At 41.0% G+C, this 19528-nt stretch overlaps 1 protein-coding gene across 5 annotated transcripts; it reads left to right on the plus strand.

Annotated features, from left to right (window-relative positions):
- The first annotated feature begins 574 nt into the window (after nucleotides 1–574).
- On the plus strand, nucleotides 575–19330 carry lrrc9 (leucine rich repeat containing 9). 5 transcript variants are annotated; one of them, XM_069714925.1, is made up of 33 exons: nucleotides 575–1029; nucleotides 1472–1690; nucleotides 1998–2138; nucleotides 2323–2386; nucleotides 2482–2552; nucleotides 3610–3792; nucleotides 4094–4249; nucleotides 4391–4608; nucleotides 4709–4840; nucleotides 4926–5099; nucleotides 5212–5320; nucleotides 5631–5766; nucleotides 5874–6014; nucleotides 6110–6228; nucleotides 6797–6985; nucleotides 7076–7195; nucleotides 7353–7544; nucleotides 7659–7784; nucleotides 7947–8087; nucleotides 8287–8464; nucleotides 8604–8824; nucleotides 8960–9082; nucleotides 9169–9299; nucleotides 9422–9530; nucleotides 9618–9757; nucleotides 10219–10355; nucleotides 10784–11001; nucleotides 11832–11900; nucleotides 12847–12972; nucleotides 13974–14157; nucleotides 14601–14706; nucleotides 14820–14895; nucleotides 17476–19330. In XM_069714925.1, exons 1-32 carry the CDS (start codon nucleotides 973–975, stop codon nucleotides 14851–14853), a joined length of 4464 nt encoding a protein of 1487 aa, XP_069571026.1. In that variant the 5' UTR covers nucleotides 575–972; the 3' UTR covers nucleotides 14854–14895; nucleotides 17476–19330. The 5 variants fall into 5 exon arrangements, with proteins under 5 accessions (XP_069571026.1, XP_069571029.1, XP_069571028.1 ...); XM_069714928.1 differs by having other exon boundaries at nucleotides 13974–14124; XM_069714927.1 differs by having other exon boundaries at nucleotides 5215–5320.
- The last annotated feature ends 198 nt before the right edge of the window (nucleotides 19331–19528 follow it).

A 19528-nucleotide genomic window follows, 5' to 3' on the forward strand; every position in this document is an offset into this window, starting at 1 on the left:
CACACGCACGCAAACAAAAAAAAACAACCAACCAACCAATGCAGCAGCTCCTTGCTGCCGTCTGTCAGCTGAGCCGCGGGGTTTGGAGACGCCACAGTCGGATGAGGCGCGGTGCGGGTCGGTCGGTCGGTCGGTCGGAGGTGGGGGGGTGGTGGGGGGGGGGGGGGGGGGGGGCGAGAGGAGAGGAGTGATTGTTGTAGTTCACTGCTCCGGCGGTGACGTCATGGTGTACGCGAGAGACTCTGGGGTTGGCACTTTATTTTGGGACGGAGCCCAATACGAGAGGTGCTTTCAGCGTGCAGATGAGGCGCAAAAGTCGTCAGTGACAGAAGATGATGCTGGTGGAAATAAATGGCACTCGTGAAACCGAAGAACCACGCGGGCATAATAAAGATGCCTGGTCGTGATAATGTCAATAAAAAAAAGATGTTTTAAAAATCACTCTTAAGTGTATTCTTCGTGTATTTAAAAAATAAATAAAAAATTAATAGATTGTTCTGTGCGTTACGGTTTTGTGGAAACGTACCTTGCTGTGTGGCGCCCTCTTCTGGCAGCTCAGGGTACGAACGGGGCCTCAAAAGTTTCCTACTTAGCAACCAGACGCTCGTGCCTAGAAACAGATTGATGCCAAACATTGCCGACGGGCCACGCGAGGTCCGTTGTCGTTTACGCCTTTCCGTCGCGGAAAATAAGAAGTCCGTTTTCTTTGCCACGCCAGATTGAATTGAACGTATTAATTTATTAATACCAGCATGCCGCGATATATTGGCTGCAGAATCTGGGCTTTGCCGGCGAGACAGTGAGAGGCATTTCTTTAGAGGCTAGCGAGTTAGCATCGCTGGGTGGTGGTGACAGTTAGGATTGTGACTGGGTGAAGCAGGTAGGTTTAACTGTTGTTTTCCAGTAAGTCAGCATGCATTATGAGGGCAAATAAACTACCTCCCTTCCCGCAGACAGAAAAAAAAAAAGGTTATGTGGCAGAGTGAGGAGCAAAAGGACCCCACCGACGAGCAGGTGGTCCAGAAACTGGTGAGTACAAAACTCAACACATTTATGAACGTGACTGATGCAGGCAGTGATGGAAGAAGTGCTGAGATCCTTTTCCTCCAGCAGCATGTTACTGCTGCACTTAGAGAAAGTTTGAACTACTTTATATACACCGGCTACATCTTGAGGTCATTGCATTATTAATTTTTTTTGGTCAAATTTGTAAATGTAGTGAAATATAAAGTGCAATATTTCCCTCTGAAATGTTGTAAATGGTTGATTAGCATCAACTGGAAATACTGCAGTTGCTTTCCATCACTGTGTGTGGGGACATATTCAATTTAAACGGCTCTCGTTGCACAAATTTAACAGTTGGAAGTTATTAGTGTGTTGTTTTTCCCATGTTATTTATTTTCCCGTGATTTTCAATGCGTTGTGATTGTCGAGACCCTGTTAAAAGATGGGGATTATTTTTTGTCGACAGTGCACGGCCAACGGAGTGTCCTGCGAGAGAATTACAAAAGAAGGGAGCACCATCAGGTCACTAGAGATGTTCTTCTCTGGTTTCCCCCGCATGGTTGGGCTCTCCTTCTTCCCAGGACTCTGCCAGCTCACCATAGTGGACCAGAAAATAGAGCACATTGAAGGACTTGAGTATTGTCCTCTGCTCCAGGAACTCTGGGTAGTCCAGTGCCAGCTGACAGTAAGTTGTTGTTTTTTTTAATGCTGATTTTTAATGATGAATTCCTGCGCTGCTAATAACAACTTTACAGTCTAGATAAAGTTAGTCTTTTGATTGCAACTTACTTTTTTTTTTAATGTAAGAACTTAAACCCAATGTTTCCTCTGCGTGGGTTTTCATCAAAACAAATCTGGCATACATGGAGCGTTGTGTGCGGACCACAACTACAGTTAAAAAATAAAATAAAAGCCCCTATATCAGAGAATTGTACAAAATAGTATGTCACATATATCATACTATGACCAGTGCCATATTGTTTGTATTGCAGGAAATATCTGGACTACAGAACTGTCTACAACTGGAGAAACTGTACCTTTATGAAAATCGCATCTGTGAAATAAAGAATTTAGAGCTGCACGTCAACCTAGAACTTCTGTGGCTCAATAATAACTGCATAACTAAGATACAGGTTTGAACTCTAAGTTATATTCACGTATGAACAAATTGTGGCTTTTTTTCCCTTATTTTCTGTTTATTTAGCTCACTTGAACTGCATTTTACACAATTTATCATATCAGCTTATAAGACTGTGCATTTTGCACATTTTGTCATGTAGCATGCTCTCATTTGTGGTTGTTTGTTTTTACCCAAAGGGCCTGAACACACTTCAAAAGCTTAAGGAACTAAATCTTGCTGACAACAATATTGAAAAGATTGGTAGGTTATTAGAATCCACCATGTTTTTCATGCCAAGTGTGTGATGTTTAAAAGAAATATTCATCAAATAATGTTTTTTTTCTACTCCTTTTAAGGGCACGGCCTTCATCCCAATGCCAGTCTTCAGAATCTCAATTTGTCCGGAAACAAGATCCGCTCCTTTAAGGTGAACTTAAAAACCAATATATGCTTTTGAAATTCTTTCTGTGAAAAGTTTTCTCACTTATTTTGTAAAACCTGATTAAAATCCTTGATTCAACAAAGGAAAGTTTCTAAAGTCTTGTGAAATGTTAGGGTCTTGGTGAGTGCAGAGTTACAATCATTTCTACAGCGGACTGGCTGAACAAAACTGTCATTGAATTAAGTTGCATAATTTCAATTTTTGTTATCCCAGATTCAGTGATATATATTCATGGTTGCAACTATTTAGAAAACTTTCGTCTTAAAAACCTATGTCGTCTTTTTTTATGCTGGAGCTGACGATGTCATTCACAGCATTTACACTGAAGCATTGTTTTTGTTCAAGGTCACTTTGACAAAGACACAAAAAGTTTTGTGACAACCTCTGATGTTATTTCTGCAAGCCACCGTTTCTCCGAGTCCTGCTTTAAAGAATTAAATTATTGTCATTCATTGCACCGTGCTCAATATTTTGTGATAAGTGCAGGATCAAAGAAAAAGTATTTTCCCCTTTTGCTTTCGCAATGTTGCATTTCTCTTTTTTTTGCTGCCATTTAGTGAATACAGAGGGAAAAGAAAGAAATTGCATGTTTCAAAAGATGTTAATCTTAATAAGGTATCTGTCTAATATTTAGAAATCCTTTTCAATGTACAATCAACAAGATCGGGGTTACAGTTTCTTTGACAGTGTGCAATCATTTATCACTCTGTAAAAGGTGACACTACATCTGATTTTTTAAAATATGTCTAGTCTACGATCTCTTTATAATTGATTTAAATTCAATTTGATATTGTGTGTGGAAAGAAAATCATGTCTCCGCTATCAGATCATTCATCTGGCCTCTGAACAGCCTACAAGAGACCAAGATATAATCTAGACTGGAAGCAGAGGAATAAAATGTGGAATTTATGTCAGGTCTATATCTGCTGTTTGTTAAGAATATCAAAATATGATCAATTAAATTGTAAAAATCTGAAGGCTTTTTCTTCTTTCAGAATAATGGTGTCCTTTCGGGCACTTTTGTTTCCTGTTGTTGTAACAGGAGCTGACCGTGCTGTCCAATCTGCCCTGTCTGAGAGAGTTGGTGCTGAAGGACCGCATGTCAACCCCAAACCCAGTGTGTCTGCTGTGTAACTATGACACACACATCCTCTACCACATGCCAGACCTGCAGCGCCTCGACAACTATGACGTCTCCAGCAGACAGGTGAAGGAGGCAGCTGAGGTGAGGACCTGCAGGGCTGTGAGCTCACCTGAGTCTGTTAGGCCACACAGTCTCTTGATTTATGTTGATTACTATTTATACGCCCCTTAAATTTCCTCTTTGTTTCTTCAGAGATTTCCTAATATTGTCTCTTGAATTTAGCTCGACCCATTTGCTATTTTAGGGAATCATTGAGATACTGAACAGCATTAAAATGAGATAGATGTAAAAAAAAATTAGAACTATATAATAACTATAAAATAAAAAAAAAATTAAATTTGTGTATATTTGAACCTCCAGTAAAAGTCTCTTTTTTTTGTAGTCTGCAGCAATGAAGAAAATGATGTACTACAACATGCGTGTACGTACTGCTCAGAGAAACCTGACAGAGACCCAAATGAGTCTGATAGAGAAGAAGAAAGCTCTACTACAGTTACCTGAAGAACGCATCAGGATCCTCAGTCATGCCCTCAAAAGTGTAAGTACAATCATGGGACAGTTTGAAAATGATTGCAGCAGCTGCATCAGAAGTTATTCACTGTAGCTGTCATCTCTGGCTGCATGTTGCTGTTTCTGTACATAGTTAAGAGAGCTTGTTTCCATTTGGATGTATTCCTAGCTTGAACGGGAGCTCTCCATGCTGCCGGATAGCTGCAAGAGGCCTCCCTGCATGTTGGAGGAGAAACCAGCAGCACCACCCCACCCGGAGGAAGGTTCACCTAAAAGAAGTGACTCAACCACCGACGTCATTCAAGATCCTGCCATGGAGCAAAAAATACTCTTCAAGATGGAAGCCCTGAGGGAGAGACTGACACTGTGGACCAAGAGGCTGGATGAGTTAGTCTGCATATTTGTATGAGATGCATTATGCGTTAAGCATCTGAGCTGAAGTATACATCTAATGTTAAAAAAAAAAAGTTTCTTCTTTTATTTTCAGGGTTGAAGCCTGGTACAAGCAAAATTTGGCCTTGGCCACAAACAGGAAGGAATACGTGGTGCAGTTTCTGTCGATGGAGCTAGAAAGTGTTGGAAATATCCGTTTGGAGGAGGGCTGCTCCACAGACCTTTGGTACTTATTTGGTGTCATGAATAATAACTACAACTATTGTAAAATTAAGTTACAGACGGGAAATATATTTTTTTCTGACCCACAGGTTTACGTCCTGTTGCAACCTCCTGCTTTCCTGCTTCTCTCCTTCAGACTACAAGATTTGGGGCATCACTGACATTAAGATCGAAAGAGTTATCCGCATCCACAACAGTGCTTTGAAGCTTCGCTTTGAGGACAAACTTCTTAGGCTGCTACCAGGCAGAGACTCTGTTTCACAGTAAGTAAGACTAGACCATAATGAAGAAAGAAGATAAAAATTTTTAAACATCTTTTCAGATACTGTTTGTTAAGCTTATTATTGTAACCATCAGTGAAAAATCCTTTTTAAGCAGGAATTACAGAAGTCAACTGGAGTACTTATTCTACATAACTGACCCTGAGAAGGAAGAGACTTTGTGTATTTTAGAGGAAGGCTTCAAAACAGCAGAGCAACTAAAGGTGCGTGTACTGCCAGAAAGAATCTCACTCTCACGACTCCCACTTAGATTTTCATGTAAGTTTACTACTCTACACCTGTATAGCATACAGTATTACCATACTGTGAGCTGCATGAGCAAAAGTACATTTCTGCCATTATGTTCATTTATTGAGCAGAATGCAGTGAATCTTAAAAGGAAAGTGGTGTGAACTTGTGACTTGTGTCTGTAAAACTAAAAAGGTGCTGTTGGTTAAATCTGTAGTTTCTTGTCCTATTTTCACATAAATTCCAACTCCTGCTGACTTTTACCATGTTGACTCTTTGAATTAGGCCTTGGGAAGAGAGGGTGCTATACCTTTATCCAACAGCTTGAGCGTGACCGACCAATGCAGAATTGAGTACGCACTGCGCCAGGCCAGCCATGACGATTCTAAACAAAATGCAAATACGATCTCCTTCAGGAGTGGTGAGTTACTTTTAAACATATTATGTCCTTATATTCCCATTAGTTGGGACCACTGGCTTTTTTCTTAATAGTTAAAATTAAAAAAAATGTTTTGTTTTTGCCTGTAGGTCAGGTTATTGTTTCCAAAGTGTTTGTGGGTAAAAGCATGCCTTTCCGAGATGGAGAACCTTTGGACAGAAGCAGCTATGACGGTGCCAACTCAGTGTATCGCAATGTGGACACTAAGCACAGATCTGCAATGTGTGAAGGTACCTGGTGAATTAAAAAGCATGACAACAATTACTTTATTTTTTTATGTATTCTTTAATCTTTTTGCATCTCTGTGTGTTTTTTTTTTATCCAGCGAGTTCCCAATCTATCAGAACACATCCTGAGGACAATACCTGCCGAAGACAGTGGTTTGTGTTTGACCACGAGTTTATCCTGCCAGAGTACTTAATATATTTTGAATACATCACTGAGGTAATTAATGCATTTGTTTCCTCAATGTTTGATATCATTGATATGCTACACAAGTAATATATCAATTTTGGATCATGTTGATTACATTCTCTAATTAAATGTCATTCCCACTAACTGTTATTCAGATGACACACACACACACACACACACACACACACACACACACACACACACACACACACACACACACACACACACACACACACACACACACACACACACACACACACAGTCTTTATAACTGTTTCTGTGTCGGCCACACCTCAGTGGAAGTGTTGGATTTTAGATTTGTTTTACCCAAACATATATAAAACTCAAATCCTTGTTAAATTCTAACAGGTTTCCCTGGCTAAATTTCCTAATCACCTCCTGTTATATCGGGATAGTGAAAAATTGTTCAGTTGTGTTGGAGCTTTGAAAACTTAAACCAAAACTGACAGATGATAAAATATTATAATTCTTCTGCCTTTTCTTCAGTTTCACACTTTAAAAAAACAAAAACAGCAAGTGGATAAGAATGCACCTACTGGCTATACACAGTCTAAACATGTTGATGTGCTGTTACCAGGACAAAAAACAACCACATACGCTGTCGAGCCTTTGCACAGGCAGAGATACGACTCCTCCCGATGAGATCATCCTCGACAACAGCACCCTCAACATTGAACCTGTGCTGAAACCGGTGCCCAAATTGTTGAGCTTGAATGATAAAATTCTGTTGAATGTAGCCAGGGCCAATGTCCTCTGTATGATCACTGTAAGTGTTCTTCCTTTTTGAATAAGATTTTGGTTTTCAAGCCTTTTTATAGACTCACTGTGACCTGTCATTGATGCATCGAATCTCCAGGTGCTTAACCTTCATGGCAACAGTCTGAGGAAAATAAAGGAAATTTCCAGCCTCCTGGCCTTGAGACATCTTACCATCAGCTTCAATGAGTTCACACGCCTTGATGACATTTGCCACTTGGTAAAAAGGAAACATTTTGTTATTCACCTTGAATTAAACAGTACATTTAAAGTTGTATGAAACTGAGTAGTGAAGTAGCACATGAAAGAGAGTGTTTTAGGCCATAGCATAGAGTGGAAACTTTTAACATCTATTGTCTCTCTAACCTAAATCACAGCCCAAACTTGAGTTTTTGGATTCCAGCTACAACCACCTTGTGACTCTCAAAGGGCTTTGGGGATTGAAACGGCTCAAACAGCTCAATGTGTGCTGGAACAAATTGACCAAGGCCAGAGACGATACAGCTGTGCTGTGCAAACACACACCTGCTCTGCTGAAACTGGACGCCCGATACAATCCCTGGGAGAAGGTGTGTGAAATAAGTTGAAATATCCACTCAGCGTATGCATAGAGTAAATGCTGCAGTGTACTGTAAGTGGTCTCTGAAGCACATGTAGAAGTCAAGGTGTTTTCTTCCTGCCAGCCAGAGGCAGTCAGAATGACCATACTTGCCCGCCTGACGAGCCTCACACATCTGGATGGTGTGCTGGTAGCAGAGGAGGAAGCTGCTGAAGCTGTTCAGATGGCTGCTTGGTCCAAGATTACCCAGGTTAGGATTTTGTAAATATTTCTGTTTATACAGTATGTAGATACTTCATATTTTAATGTTTTGAGGCTGATCTGTGTGATGAGAGGTTGTTTTTTTTATATAATCAAATCAAATGTTTATTAATTAAGATAAGTGTTCACACCTCTTGACACCCACTTGCAGGCATCTCTTCTTGCACATGCTCGTACTAACAGCGACCGTCCCCGGAGTCTCAGGCTGCTGTCAACAGCCCATCTCCTATATCGTTTGAGTGCAGCACCCTGGGGCCCCGGTAGAGAACTGGATCCAGACTGGACTGCAAAGGTGAGCCACAGCGTTTGGGCTAAGAAGCAATTGTAAAGATGTGTTTGTAAAGTTTTAGGAAAATGCTGACTCCAGAGACTGACCAGGCTGCATGATGTTGACTCTGTGGCAAATATATTTGGAAATGAATAGCATGTGATATAATGTTTAATATTTTACACATTCTTTAATATGTTTGTGCCCATAAACGTTTGACCAGATCACCACCCTGAACCTTGACAACCAAAATATTTCCAAGCTGATCAATCTGGATAAGCTGGTGAGCCTGCGCTGGGCCTCCTTTAATGATAACAGCATCTCTAAAGTGGAGGGACTTAGCAGCTGCCTGAAGCTGGAGGAGCTTTCCTTCAACAACAACAGTATCAGCACACTCAAGGGTCAGTCACACTCTCAACTTGACAATCAAAAATCACAGCATTAAGATGTACTTAAAAAACAGTTTGCTTCTGACACCAAGTACCACAGGACAGTAGCCATCATTATCCCTTTGTCTGTCTTTGCTCACTGTTTTTTCAGGCCTAGCAAAACTGCATTGCCTAAATAAACTGAGTTTAGATGGGAATCTGCTGCCTGATCTGGACCCCTCAGTTCTAGAGCAGATGCCCAACTTGTGCTTCCTGTCAGTGGAGAACAACCGTATCACCTCCCTGTATGGCATCCACAGAGTTCGGCCTCTTCTTGAGCTCTACATCGGCAGCAACCTGATTTCCACATCAAGAGACATCTACTATCTGAAAGTGAGAATCTAATTCAGGCTTCAAAAAAGGACAACTTGATGTCACACCCCATGACATGGAAAATAAATAATCACAGTAGGTGTCTACCCCTTTTCAGTGTGTCGTCTCAGCTCACATGCTCCTTGTCCTTCGCAGGGATTGGCAAACCTCCTCATCCTGGATCTCTATGGGAATCCTTTAGTGGAAAAACTGGAAAACTATCGGATATACGTAGTGTTCCATCTCTCCTCCCTTAAAGCACTGGATGGATATGCAGTGGTAGGTGCCGAAAAAATAGTGCTCTCCAATATTTTAGTGGATATATCCAGTTTTTTGTATTTGCTGTTCTTTTCTGTTTTTTCAAGGACAAAAGTGAGTGTGAGAGTGCAAAGCACATGTTTAAGGGAAGACTCACTGCTGACACAGTAGCAGAGAAGCTGGGTCACACAAACTACAAAGATATCACCTACTTAACCCTGCAATCTTGCTCCATTAGGTAATACCCTGGCTCTAAAGGCAGATAAAGACAAAACTTTACAAATTTGTATTTATTTGGATGATAATATGAAGTGCTGAATGACAGAGCATTAAAAAAAAAATCCACTTTCCTTCCCACAGGATGATTGATCTGTCTCCAGCAGAGCTCTTCTGTAACCTGTGCCGTGTCAACTTAGACCACAACAACCTCACCTCCTTCTCAGGCCTCATCTACCTGCCCAAAATCAAAGTACAAGTCACACTGAATGTCAGCAGGCAGACTTGAAATGTAGCGGCACCAGATACAAATTAATTATTTAAATGGTCTTTTGTACAGGCCCTGTCTCTGAACTACAACCACATCGAGTCCATTCTGCCCAGGCAGAGGACTCAGACTCATCTGACACACAGGCAGATACTGTACAGCAAAGTTCATTCCAGCGGCTATGGCCAGCAGCGTCCACCCAAATCCAACAGGTAATACGAAGCAGTTTTATTTCAGTAATTTACATTGAAAAAAATATTTATATATAAATATGTTTATTTTTACATTTTGCGCTGTTGCAAAGGCATCCTCTGTACTGTGACCATTAGGGGGCAGCACTGACCAGCCATAATGAGCTGCATTTTGACACTTAGTATTTTAAACAGAGGTTAAAAAAACCATAATGAATTTATGAGTTTCTATCACTAAAAAAAACACAACAAAAGTATTTTGTAAGCGTATTAATGTAATCTTTCGCTGACATATTTCTTGTGTAGAAACCAGTACACAAAGAGTGCTTGATAGGCTTTCCTTTGTTAGTTTGAACTGTGATTGCCTTGAGGTGGTCTGCACCTGTGAGGCCTGAGCAGTTAAATGTGGCAGCGGGAGGGAGACTGTGACGTTCGTTTTAACCGCAGAGGTTGCAAACTGTCTTTCTGTGACTGTGTTTAAGGGATGCTGGGCCCACTGGCAGCCTGGAAACACTGATGGAAAGCCTGGAGGTGCTACATTTGAGTCACAATGGCATCTCCAATATGGCCAATCTGCAGCTCAGCAGGCTCACCAATCTTAAAGCACTCTTACTTCAAGGTACGTATGGTTGACGTAGCACCCCTCCCTCTCGAAAGTGCAGTGTATAGAGCCCGTGAAAAGGCACGCACTAGGAGAAAAGTCTCCCATAGACCAGAGGCCAGGTGGGTGATGAGACTTGAAGAAAATAAGGGCTGACTCTCTCTTCTTTGCAACAGCTTTTGATGGCTTTTGATTGAGTTTTGCTTTGTCAGGGTGATTTGTCCCACAAAGCCAGCCTTGCTTGTATTTCTCCCTTTGGAAGCTGTGTAATTTTCAGTGCTTCTTACACCAGGGGCAAACAAAAAATACGCAAAGCATTTTTATGTAGCCTTAAAATGCTGCCTTTTATATTTTTTAGGGTGTACAATTTACCCTTTTGTTTTGTTTATGGGAATACTGTTTGAGAGGTTTTTCTGTCTTTTTTCTGAGGTTTGGTCTCTCCCTAGGTAATGAGATCAGCCAGGTGGAAGGCTTGGAGGGGCTTCACCAGCTCAGAGAGCTTGTGTTAGACAAAAACCGCATTAAAGGTCTGGCCAAGAACTCCTTCACAGCCCAGACAGTCCTACTAGAATTGCACCTAGCAGGGAACCGGATCCGGGAGCTAAATCATCTCAATCCTCTGATTATGCTCCACAAGCTCTTCCTCGGCATGAACAAGCTGCAGGTATTCTGCTTCAGCGGCAGTTTTCCTCTCACATAATCTTTTTTTTTAATTTATTTTTTATATATTTAGATAGAAATCGCATATTCAATCAAAGTGCCTGAATGACTCAAAGCACAGTGATTTCCTGAGGTCATCACCGAGGTCACAGTCTTCTTTGGTGCAGTTTTTGATTTACCACCAACTTTTACTGATTGGTTGATACATAGTAGATGTTTAAAGAATATATGTTATCCAGCGTGCAGCGGTATTACTTTTCCCTGCATGTGCAAAGTAAGACACGAAGTATAGTAATCATGAGTCATTACCACCCACTGTGGCATGCAAAGGGTAGCATTAAGGAGAATCAAGTTTGATTGAAGGTCAGGGCCATGTGAATGAAGGAAGAAGGGGAACAATCAAAACAACATGTAATCAGCTTCTCAGTCCGCAGCTCTTCATCCAGGGCGAGTGATTTGCACTTTTGTTGCCGGTTCCCTCATCACTTCGCTTCCTTAATGTTTTCACGCATTCAATTAAGACTAATACAGCAATCATCCCACAACGTCAGTCCTCACTTGAATCACAGCCAAGTTGGAGCATAAAGCTGGGAATGAGAGAAAATACCCCCATGGCCTGTTGCGTGCCCAAACTCTCTCATGAGATTAATGAGAGCTCACACATGTAATCTCTCCCATCAGATGCTTCCATGCTCCCTACACCAAAATTATGAAAGGTTCTGCCCTGATGCTAATGTCTCCATTATCAACACACCAGTGGGAAAGAATACTTACATGAGGGGTATAGTGAGTGAAAAAGAATAAAAATAATCTTTGTTTCTCTACTTTTTGTAGGACATCGCAGAGCTTGACAAATTGAAAGTTCTTCCTTCACTGAAGGAGCTCTCTATTGTTGGGAATCTTGTGAGTACAGTATCACTGTTTTCTGGACAATTTGTCCATCAAATCCAATTAGGTGTTGTGAGCTGGTAAATATCATTACATGTGCCGTTTCTTTTCGCTATTATAAGGTAGCACGGAGATGTGAATCCACTAGCTGTGAGTCACAGGACACTTGGAAATATTTCTCTCGCAAACAAATGATCACAGAGATACGTACAGGCTCAGTTTCTCACTTTCATAATCCGAATCACAAACCCAGTTTAACTCTGTGATTTCAAATTAAGTGATTACACGATGGGCCGTCTGCTGTGCCTCAAACTAGCATCTGAGACAAATTCGTTGACCAAATGGCAGTGCTGTTGGCCCTGTTACATCACCCATCTGGAGCTCAGGGATCAGGCCTGAGCAGAGCCTGCAGCCCAGGGCCTCTCTATCGTCCACAGTGTAATGCTCAGCTGTGCTCGACCTCATCCCTCTTCTTTTCCCATAGCGGGGAGGGGGTTAATCCTGCCAGGGGGTAGGGGCCAACAGCCACCCTGGAGACAATACCTCCTGCTGTTGACCGTTTGAGATAGCTCCTTCACCCGTGTTCCCCAGCCAAAGTCTATCTCCTCCTCTCCGGACATCCATTGGCTTGCGCTCAAAACTTAATCACAGCAGCAGTGTCCTGCAGGAACATGCAGTTCTGTGACTGGGCAGGCTGGGTTTATGCCCTGGCCAGAGGGAGCCCTCAGCTGGGAAGGGACCTATCTGCTGCTGTCAGCTGGGTCACTAGAATAGCTGCTGAGAGCGTGATAATAGACTGGGACCCACATAGCATCATATTTATCCCAGATGTCTCAAAACAAACTCCATTCATGTTTCACTATTAACATTTCTGGGATTTAGCTTGGAGATGGTGGTTTTTTTTTTTTTATTTATTTTTTTTTTTTTATAACCAATACTGTTTTATTTGTTTTCTTTTAAGGTGGCCCAAAATTCTCGTCACAGGCCAACAGTAGTGCTCCTTCTGTCCCAGCTGCAGATCCTAGATGGAGTGATGATCACTCTGGAGGAAAGAACCAGGGCTGAACTCCGCGCTGCTGATATACCTGTGAGAGCTGCACCTTTAATACATGCTCCCTTGAGAAAAATAAATTTAGCCTTTAATATTTCCCCGTTCCGAGTACTGTTACTGAGTACAGTTACTGAATAGTAAGGGATGCATTATCAGGATTTGCCCAGCATACAAAAACCCATACAGCACTGTTAGGTAGAAGGTCAACCTACAGGAAAAGTATCTGCCATCCCCACACTCTCCTCCTGTATACCTCTTGCATTTCAATCATGTATTCCAAGTGAACAGAGACATTGCTTACACAAAATCTCACTGCGGGCTGTATCATGTAAGATGTACAGTAGTCCAACTAAAAGTAATGAACTGACAATAACCAAACCACAGCCACCGAAAAAAAAGGAGGAAAGCCTGGATCAAAGTCTGTCTAACTGATTTAATGTTCATGTAATGAGAGACCGGGGCAGTAATTCTCCTGCAGCTCTGTATTAAAAGCAGTCCAAGCCTGCGAGCATCATCCTGCTGATTAGATGAAATGTGCCCGGCCGATAATGCACCAGTGGATTTACCCCCTATTAGCCAGGTCAACACGACCCCCTCTGCTTGTTAATCGTAGATATGGAACTGACAGAGCAGAGATCCGAGGCTTTCTCATCAAAAACACAAACACAAACCTCCCCCTACTGACTTTCATGAGTGCCAGTTATCAGCTGTCACTCAATCTATGCCTTTAACTGCTTTCACTTGAATTTGAACATTGTCATTGATGAGTAATAATTACTCTTCCCCTATGAGATGCTTACATATGTGGAACCATAAGTAATCTAATCACAAATCCTCTGGCAACTGTGTGGGTTGAGTGGACACATTGCAACGACAGCAGCAGACTTAGGATGTGAGGTCAAAGACTTTAAGTTGACCCTGGAGGCGCGTAAGAGATCATTTGTACGCATTATGTGAACATATGTGCTCCTGTGCTTCAAATCTGTTTTTTTACATCAATTGTTCTTGTGCTTCTTGTTTGATCATCTGTCTTAAAGCCGTCCTCGCAGCACCCGGGAGCTTCTCTTCTTACCACTGAAGTTAATCTACCTGGGCTGCTCCCCCTCGTCCCTCATAACAGCACTCTGAGAGGAATGAGTATAAGCGGAGGACTACAGAACCTGATGCACGGCCACGATATCCTGCCAAGTAATGTGGATGAGGATTTTTACACGTACAAATGTGAGAGTAACATTTCTCTTGTTGCAGATCTTAAGTTTCATGAAGAAAATTGTGCCAATTGGATGCAGCCTGTCCAGACAACATGTAAAACAACAGAATGAATGTTTGAGATTGTAACTGTAATTTAATCACATATTTTGTCATCATTAACTGTGTAACAGATTACAGTTTATTTTATGTTTATTTTTATTTTGTATGTTTAATTGCAAACTAGTTAGTTGCTCCCCAAGGCTGGTAAAGAGTCGTGTCCCTTTCTGCTCTAGTACAATGAGAATGATGACTTTTCAACTTTGCATCTGAAGTTGTCAGTTTGGGCGCCTCGAGAAACATTATTATACTTGTGTTGCATGTGTTGAGTTGGGGATGAATACAGGGGCGAGAGTTAGAGGGTCAGAAGAAGTAGCGCCAACTTAAAACCAAACAGTTATCTGATATAACTTTAGCCTTCAGACATGTGCGAAGAACAGGAAGTACCCTGCCCACCACGGGTGTCCTATCTGATGGGAACAGAGTCATCATGACATTTACCAAACAGCAGCAGGACAGCAGGTTGGTGAAGACACAACCGTATAGATATGATCATGTTTCTTTCAACTATTGAAAATCTGTAAAACAGAAAAAGGCTGCAAGGTGACGGTTTGTTTACACTTGTTGTATTCCAGATTCCCAAATGGTGGGAAACCTCCCCCCATGTAGCAGCCAGAAGAGGTGGAGCATTCAGAGATCAGGAATCCAAAGGTGAACACACGTGACAGCTGTGATTGGTGTGGTCATATTGCAAAGTATTTTTATGTCCTGTCAGGGCATACGGGGCATTAATATCTATCTTAATGGTGGCATATTTGTAAGTGTGCTTTAATGTTGATGAGCATCTGCATTCCTGACTTTTGTTTTTCGACATGGCAATAAATGACTCTCTGAGCTGTTTAAAATATAAGCAGTTTGTTAAGGAATCACATTTTGCTGCTCCCTCAGTTATACCATAGTTTAAACTAAAACTGCCTTTGACATAAAGTAAATTAGGCTGCTTGAAGGGGGCATGTAGTGCAGTCCTTTCAAACGCATTTACAGTATAATGACTGTGACTTCATTTTCTGTCCACATATGTGGATCACTGACCATGGTAATCTGAGGATGAGAGGTTTTGGTGTCATTCCGACTGCTATCCCATCCTTTGCCCCAAACAAGTGAAAAACACCCACAGATGTAAGGGCGTGTGAGCCTGGCATGCCGCGTCCATCAGGTCAAATGCATCCCCAACAAGTGGATAATCCAGCTTTAGCACACCTCTCTGTGGACAATAATCTGCAGTCACTCAGATAAAGATGTAATCTTGAATAAGGTCCAAATGGATTTCAGAGATTGTCAGTTTCATCATGTTAGCCTCTTTTCGAAAAGCCCACTGCAGTTTTCTCTCTTAATAGGCAAATCTCGTGTTTTGTAACTGGAAATGAACCTGCTCCACTTGATATCTATGATGATCGCTCCGCTGAATATAATCCTGCCTGTCTTTCTGTTGGTGTTGTCTAGTAGTCCTGTGGTTAACAAAACACCAGCCTGAATATGGACGATATGTCCAGTATTATGTGGTAAAATAACTTTTCATCGTGACGCAACGTGAAAACATTAAATATATTGTTAAAGGACACCCATTCCCATGTAATGAATAAACATTAGAGCCCGATTAATATGGGATTTTTTGGGGGGGCCGATGCCCAAATTCGGAAGTAAAAAAATTCTGAAATCGATATATATCAACTGAAATATCAAATACTTGTTTTTTACAGTTTAACAAAAAACTTTAAAGTCCAAAATCTCATCATTGTATTGAAGTAGTGAACTTCACTGGGAACGTAATAATTATGAATAACTATAAATTAAAGAAACACAAATGGAATAATTTATAAACATACGTCGTGACCCGTACATCTGTTACAGGCCAATATCAGTCGGTATAATTGGCCTATATGTCTGAATAACTCAGTATGAAGGTGAAACACACAACAACTTTTTCTTTATGCACACGCACAAATAGACACACACGCAAATTGAGCGAGGAGCCACTACTGGGTAAAGTATTCTCTTTGTCCTAAACTATAAATGTAACAACAAAGACTTCAGTATTTCCCCAAAGAATATCAACTTGAATCCACCGGTTTAAAAGACAGTCTGAGCTGTGGAGTTGATACATCAGTGGCGTTAACATGACCACTAGGTGTCCTTAGAGCTCCATTAACACCGCTAATCATCCCTCAGTGAATTTTCCTCTTGCCCTGGCCTGTAGTAATTTTAGTTGAAGGGGTATATACAGTTCATACTTCAATTTTGCGCCTGCTGCCTGTGCCCAGCATCTGAGGCACAGCCAACTCTACACAGCAAAAGGGAAAAGCTCTCCCCAAACAAGCTCCTCTAATGCATGTACTTAACTTCACTTAATTTGTGTTAATTCCCAGCATTAAGCAGGGCTAATGACTGCACAAGTGAGTGCACTGTCATTACCTTGCTCTGCCTGACATCAAATGGCAGCTGATGGATTCACAGCACAGATTTGGGGGCTCAGTGCGAGTGCTCTAATGCATTAGGTATTGCTGGGGATAATTACACATTTCATATTCGTGTACAGTATGTGTGATATGGATGTTATATTTTTAATTCTGCTGTGTGTGTGTGTGTGTGTGTGTTCTGTAAGCTTATAGAAAACATTCAACTTCACACGGTATGTCTCAAATCTGCATATCTGTCCGTATTTCTGACATTAAAATGACATTAGCATAAAAATTGTGAATAATTCATCGCTGCTGAGTGAACCCAGATGCACGGCTCTCCGTGTCTCTCCCTCTCCTCGCTCCTCCATGTGAGCAGACCACATGGTTTGTTGCTGGTTTAATGGGATGGAATGTGACAGGTTATGTTTTCATCTGCCTGATACTGAGCCCGGCTCTGGCGGGAGGGACCGAGGGGGAGAAGGAGAAGGGATGGAGGAGGGGGGTGGGGGTTGTAATCTGGATTCATAATTAGACATGTTTGTGCTTGTTGTGAATCAGTTATAGATGACGTCCCTCCCCCCCTCCTCCTTCAGAATCCCCACTACAAACACACACACACACACACACACACACACACACACACACACACACACACACACACACACACACACACACACACACACACACACACACACACACGCTCTGTATGGGGCCATTACTGCTGGTCCACTAACTCCCTACATTTTCTGTGTCTGTGCATTCAGAGCACCATTAGTCCAAGACTCTGTGAATAATTGCTGAATGGCCCATGTTTTCACTACTATCTACTCAGGTTCCTGTGTTGGGGATGAAGCTGGAGGGGTGACGACATGGATTGACGTTTGATGGCGAAGGTTAACACTTTATTGCGCGATGCTTATCGAAGCATTACGGTTTGTATGTGTAATGGATAAACAACATTGCACTCCAAATGCTTTACACATTTACCAGCTTCTATTAACTTTACAAGTCCTCTGATAGAAGCCACAATTTCATCAACATCATCACTTGAGTTGAAATTGCCGTTGTAAAAATGAGCTGTTCGGCTGATGATGACAGTCGACTGCAAGTCATCAACGAAATAGAAATTATTTTGTTTTCAAAAGGTGCATATTATGCCCTAAGTTCATTTTTCATTCTCACAAATACATCCTCTATCTTGTCATATTGCTCCTCTTGAAATCTGTCATTGAGTTATTGCTGTCGCCTGTCATTTTCCTGTAATTTGTTTCCTGTGGAATAAAGAGCGAATGGAGAGAGAGTGAAAATACAGATAAAAGAATGGAGTGAAAGTGACAATTAGAATGAAAAGGAAAATGCTCTTATTTTGTGTCGACATTTTGGACGCCTCACAGAAGCATTAAATCTTAACTGCTTTTCATTTCTGGACTTGTCATTCATCACGTTATTGAACTTGTGTCATTTATTGCATTATTTCAATCACACAAAGCGTATTGCTCGGTTGAAAAAGCAAAACAAGTTAATAGCAACCAAACAACAGACAAATACACAAATTTTCTTGTAAATTTAACAGAAATCAATTTTCAGAGCCACATAAGATTCTCTGCTTTTGGGCAATTTGGTTTCAGCTTTTTATACTTCAGATTTTCATTGTGTTTCTTCTTAAATGACTAAGTCAGAGTTAATTCAAGCAAATATTCTTCACCAGACAACTGTAACAAAAATAGAGCAATGTTTTTTAATAAGTGGCGTTATGGGAGGATTTCAGGGTGCAATACATGTTGTCGGGACTGACAGGCTTTTCTGTTGTTATGGTTTATTGTGTCCTACACATCGTAGAAATTGCTTTTCAAGATGACAAGGAAACACGACCTCCTCTCGCCCACTCTTATCCCCTCAGCCCCAATGAACAACAACAACAATTTAATCTCCTTTGCCCCAGATTGTTCTCTTTCTTTGTGTTGATATTGTAGCCTTTTTAGTGATCACTTCATGATCCTTCTTTTTGCCGTCCTTCTTTCTAAACATTTTGGAGGGGCCGTGTTTGACCACAATCACTTTCATTTATTGAAATGATGAAATACTTGTAGGATTTGCCCTCTTTGCATTAAGAACATGATAACAAGGATTTAAAATGTAATATTAATATTCTTAATCCTATGTCAGTTTTTTAGGGTCAGATAAGCGCATTAGAATCAGGATTTAAAGATACGGGCAAGTGCCAAGTTGAACAACTATTTGGGATAAAGACCATAAACAACCCCGTGGGCTGTGACATTTGTTATAATTATAATTGCAAAGAGGGATGCTCTTTTCATTGTTCAGCGGAAAGCAAGCCGGAGTGGTAAAATCCTTTGTTTTTGTAATAAAGGGCGGGGAAGGCATCTGCATTTTACAGTTGACTCCACCGATGTAAATTTGTCATCTTTTTTTTTTTTTATACAACACAGTTTCTAATAAAGCTGGTTGTTGTAATTTATTATGAGTCTCGCAAATTACATTCCCCGGTGTCTTGATAGAGAGCTAACCACGTCATTTTATGTTTTATACTGTATATTTGTGTGTTAAATAATATTGACAACTGTTCATATATAAAAAGAGCGAGAGAGAGTCACATCAGTTATTTAGCTCATCAATTTAAATATATATATATACATATTCCTTTTTATCGTGTGTTATGGTTTTAAATGCAGTTCATCAGTTTGGTGCGTTTCTACAGCGCCAAAACAATGAATATTTCTTCCCCATAAAATATTGCACTTTATTCCAAACGACTTGTGTTGTTTCCTTTTTGTACGAAACGTGTAATAGTTTTTTTTTTTTTTTTGAATGGGCGGGGTTGGATGTGTAAAAGGCGGGGATTAGAAAGTATGGTCCAATCAGAG

Source organism: Brachyistius frenatus, unplaced genomic scaffold (genome assembly GCF_029030835.1).
Source record: "Brachyistius frenatus isolate BFR_SWC_R1_liver_20210118 unplaced genomic scaffold, ASM2903083v1 Contig_136, whole genome shotgun sequence".
In the NCBI taxonomy this organism is placed as follows: domain Eukaryota; kingdom Metazoa; phylum Chordata; class Actinopteri; family Embiotocidae; genus Brachyistius; species Brachyistius frenatus.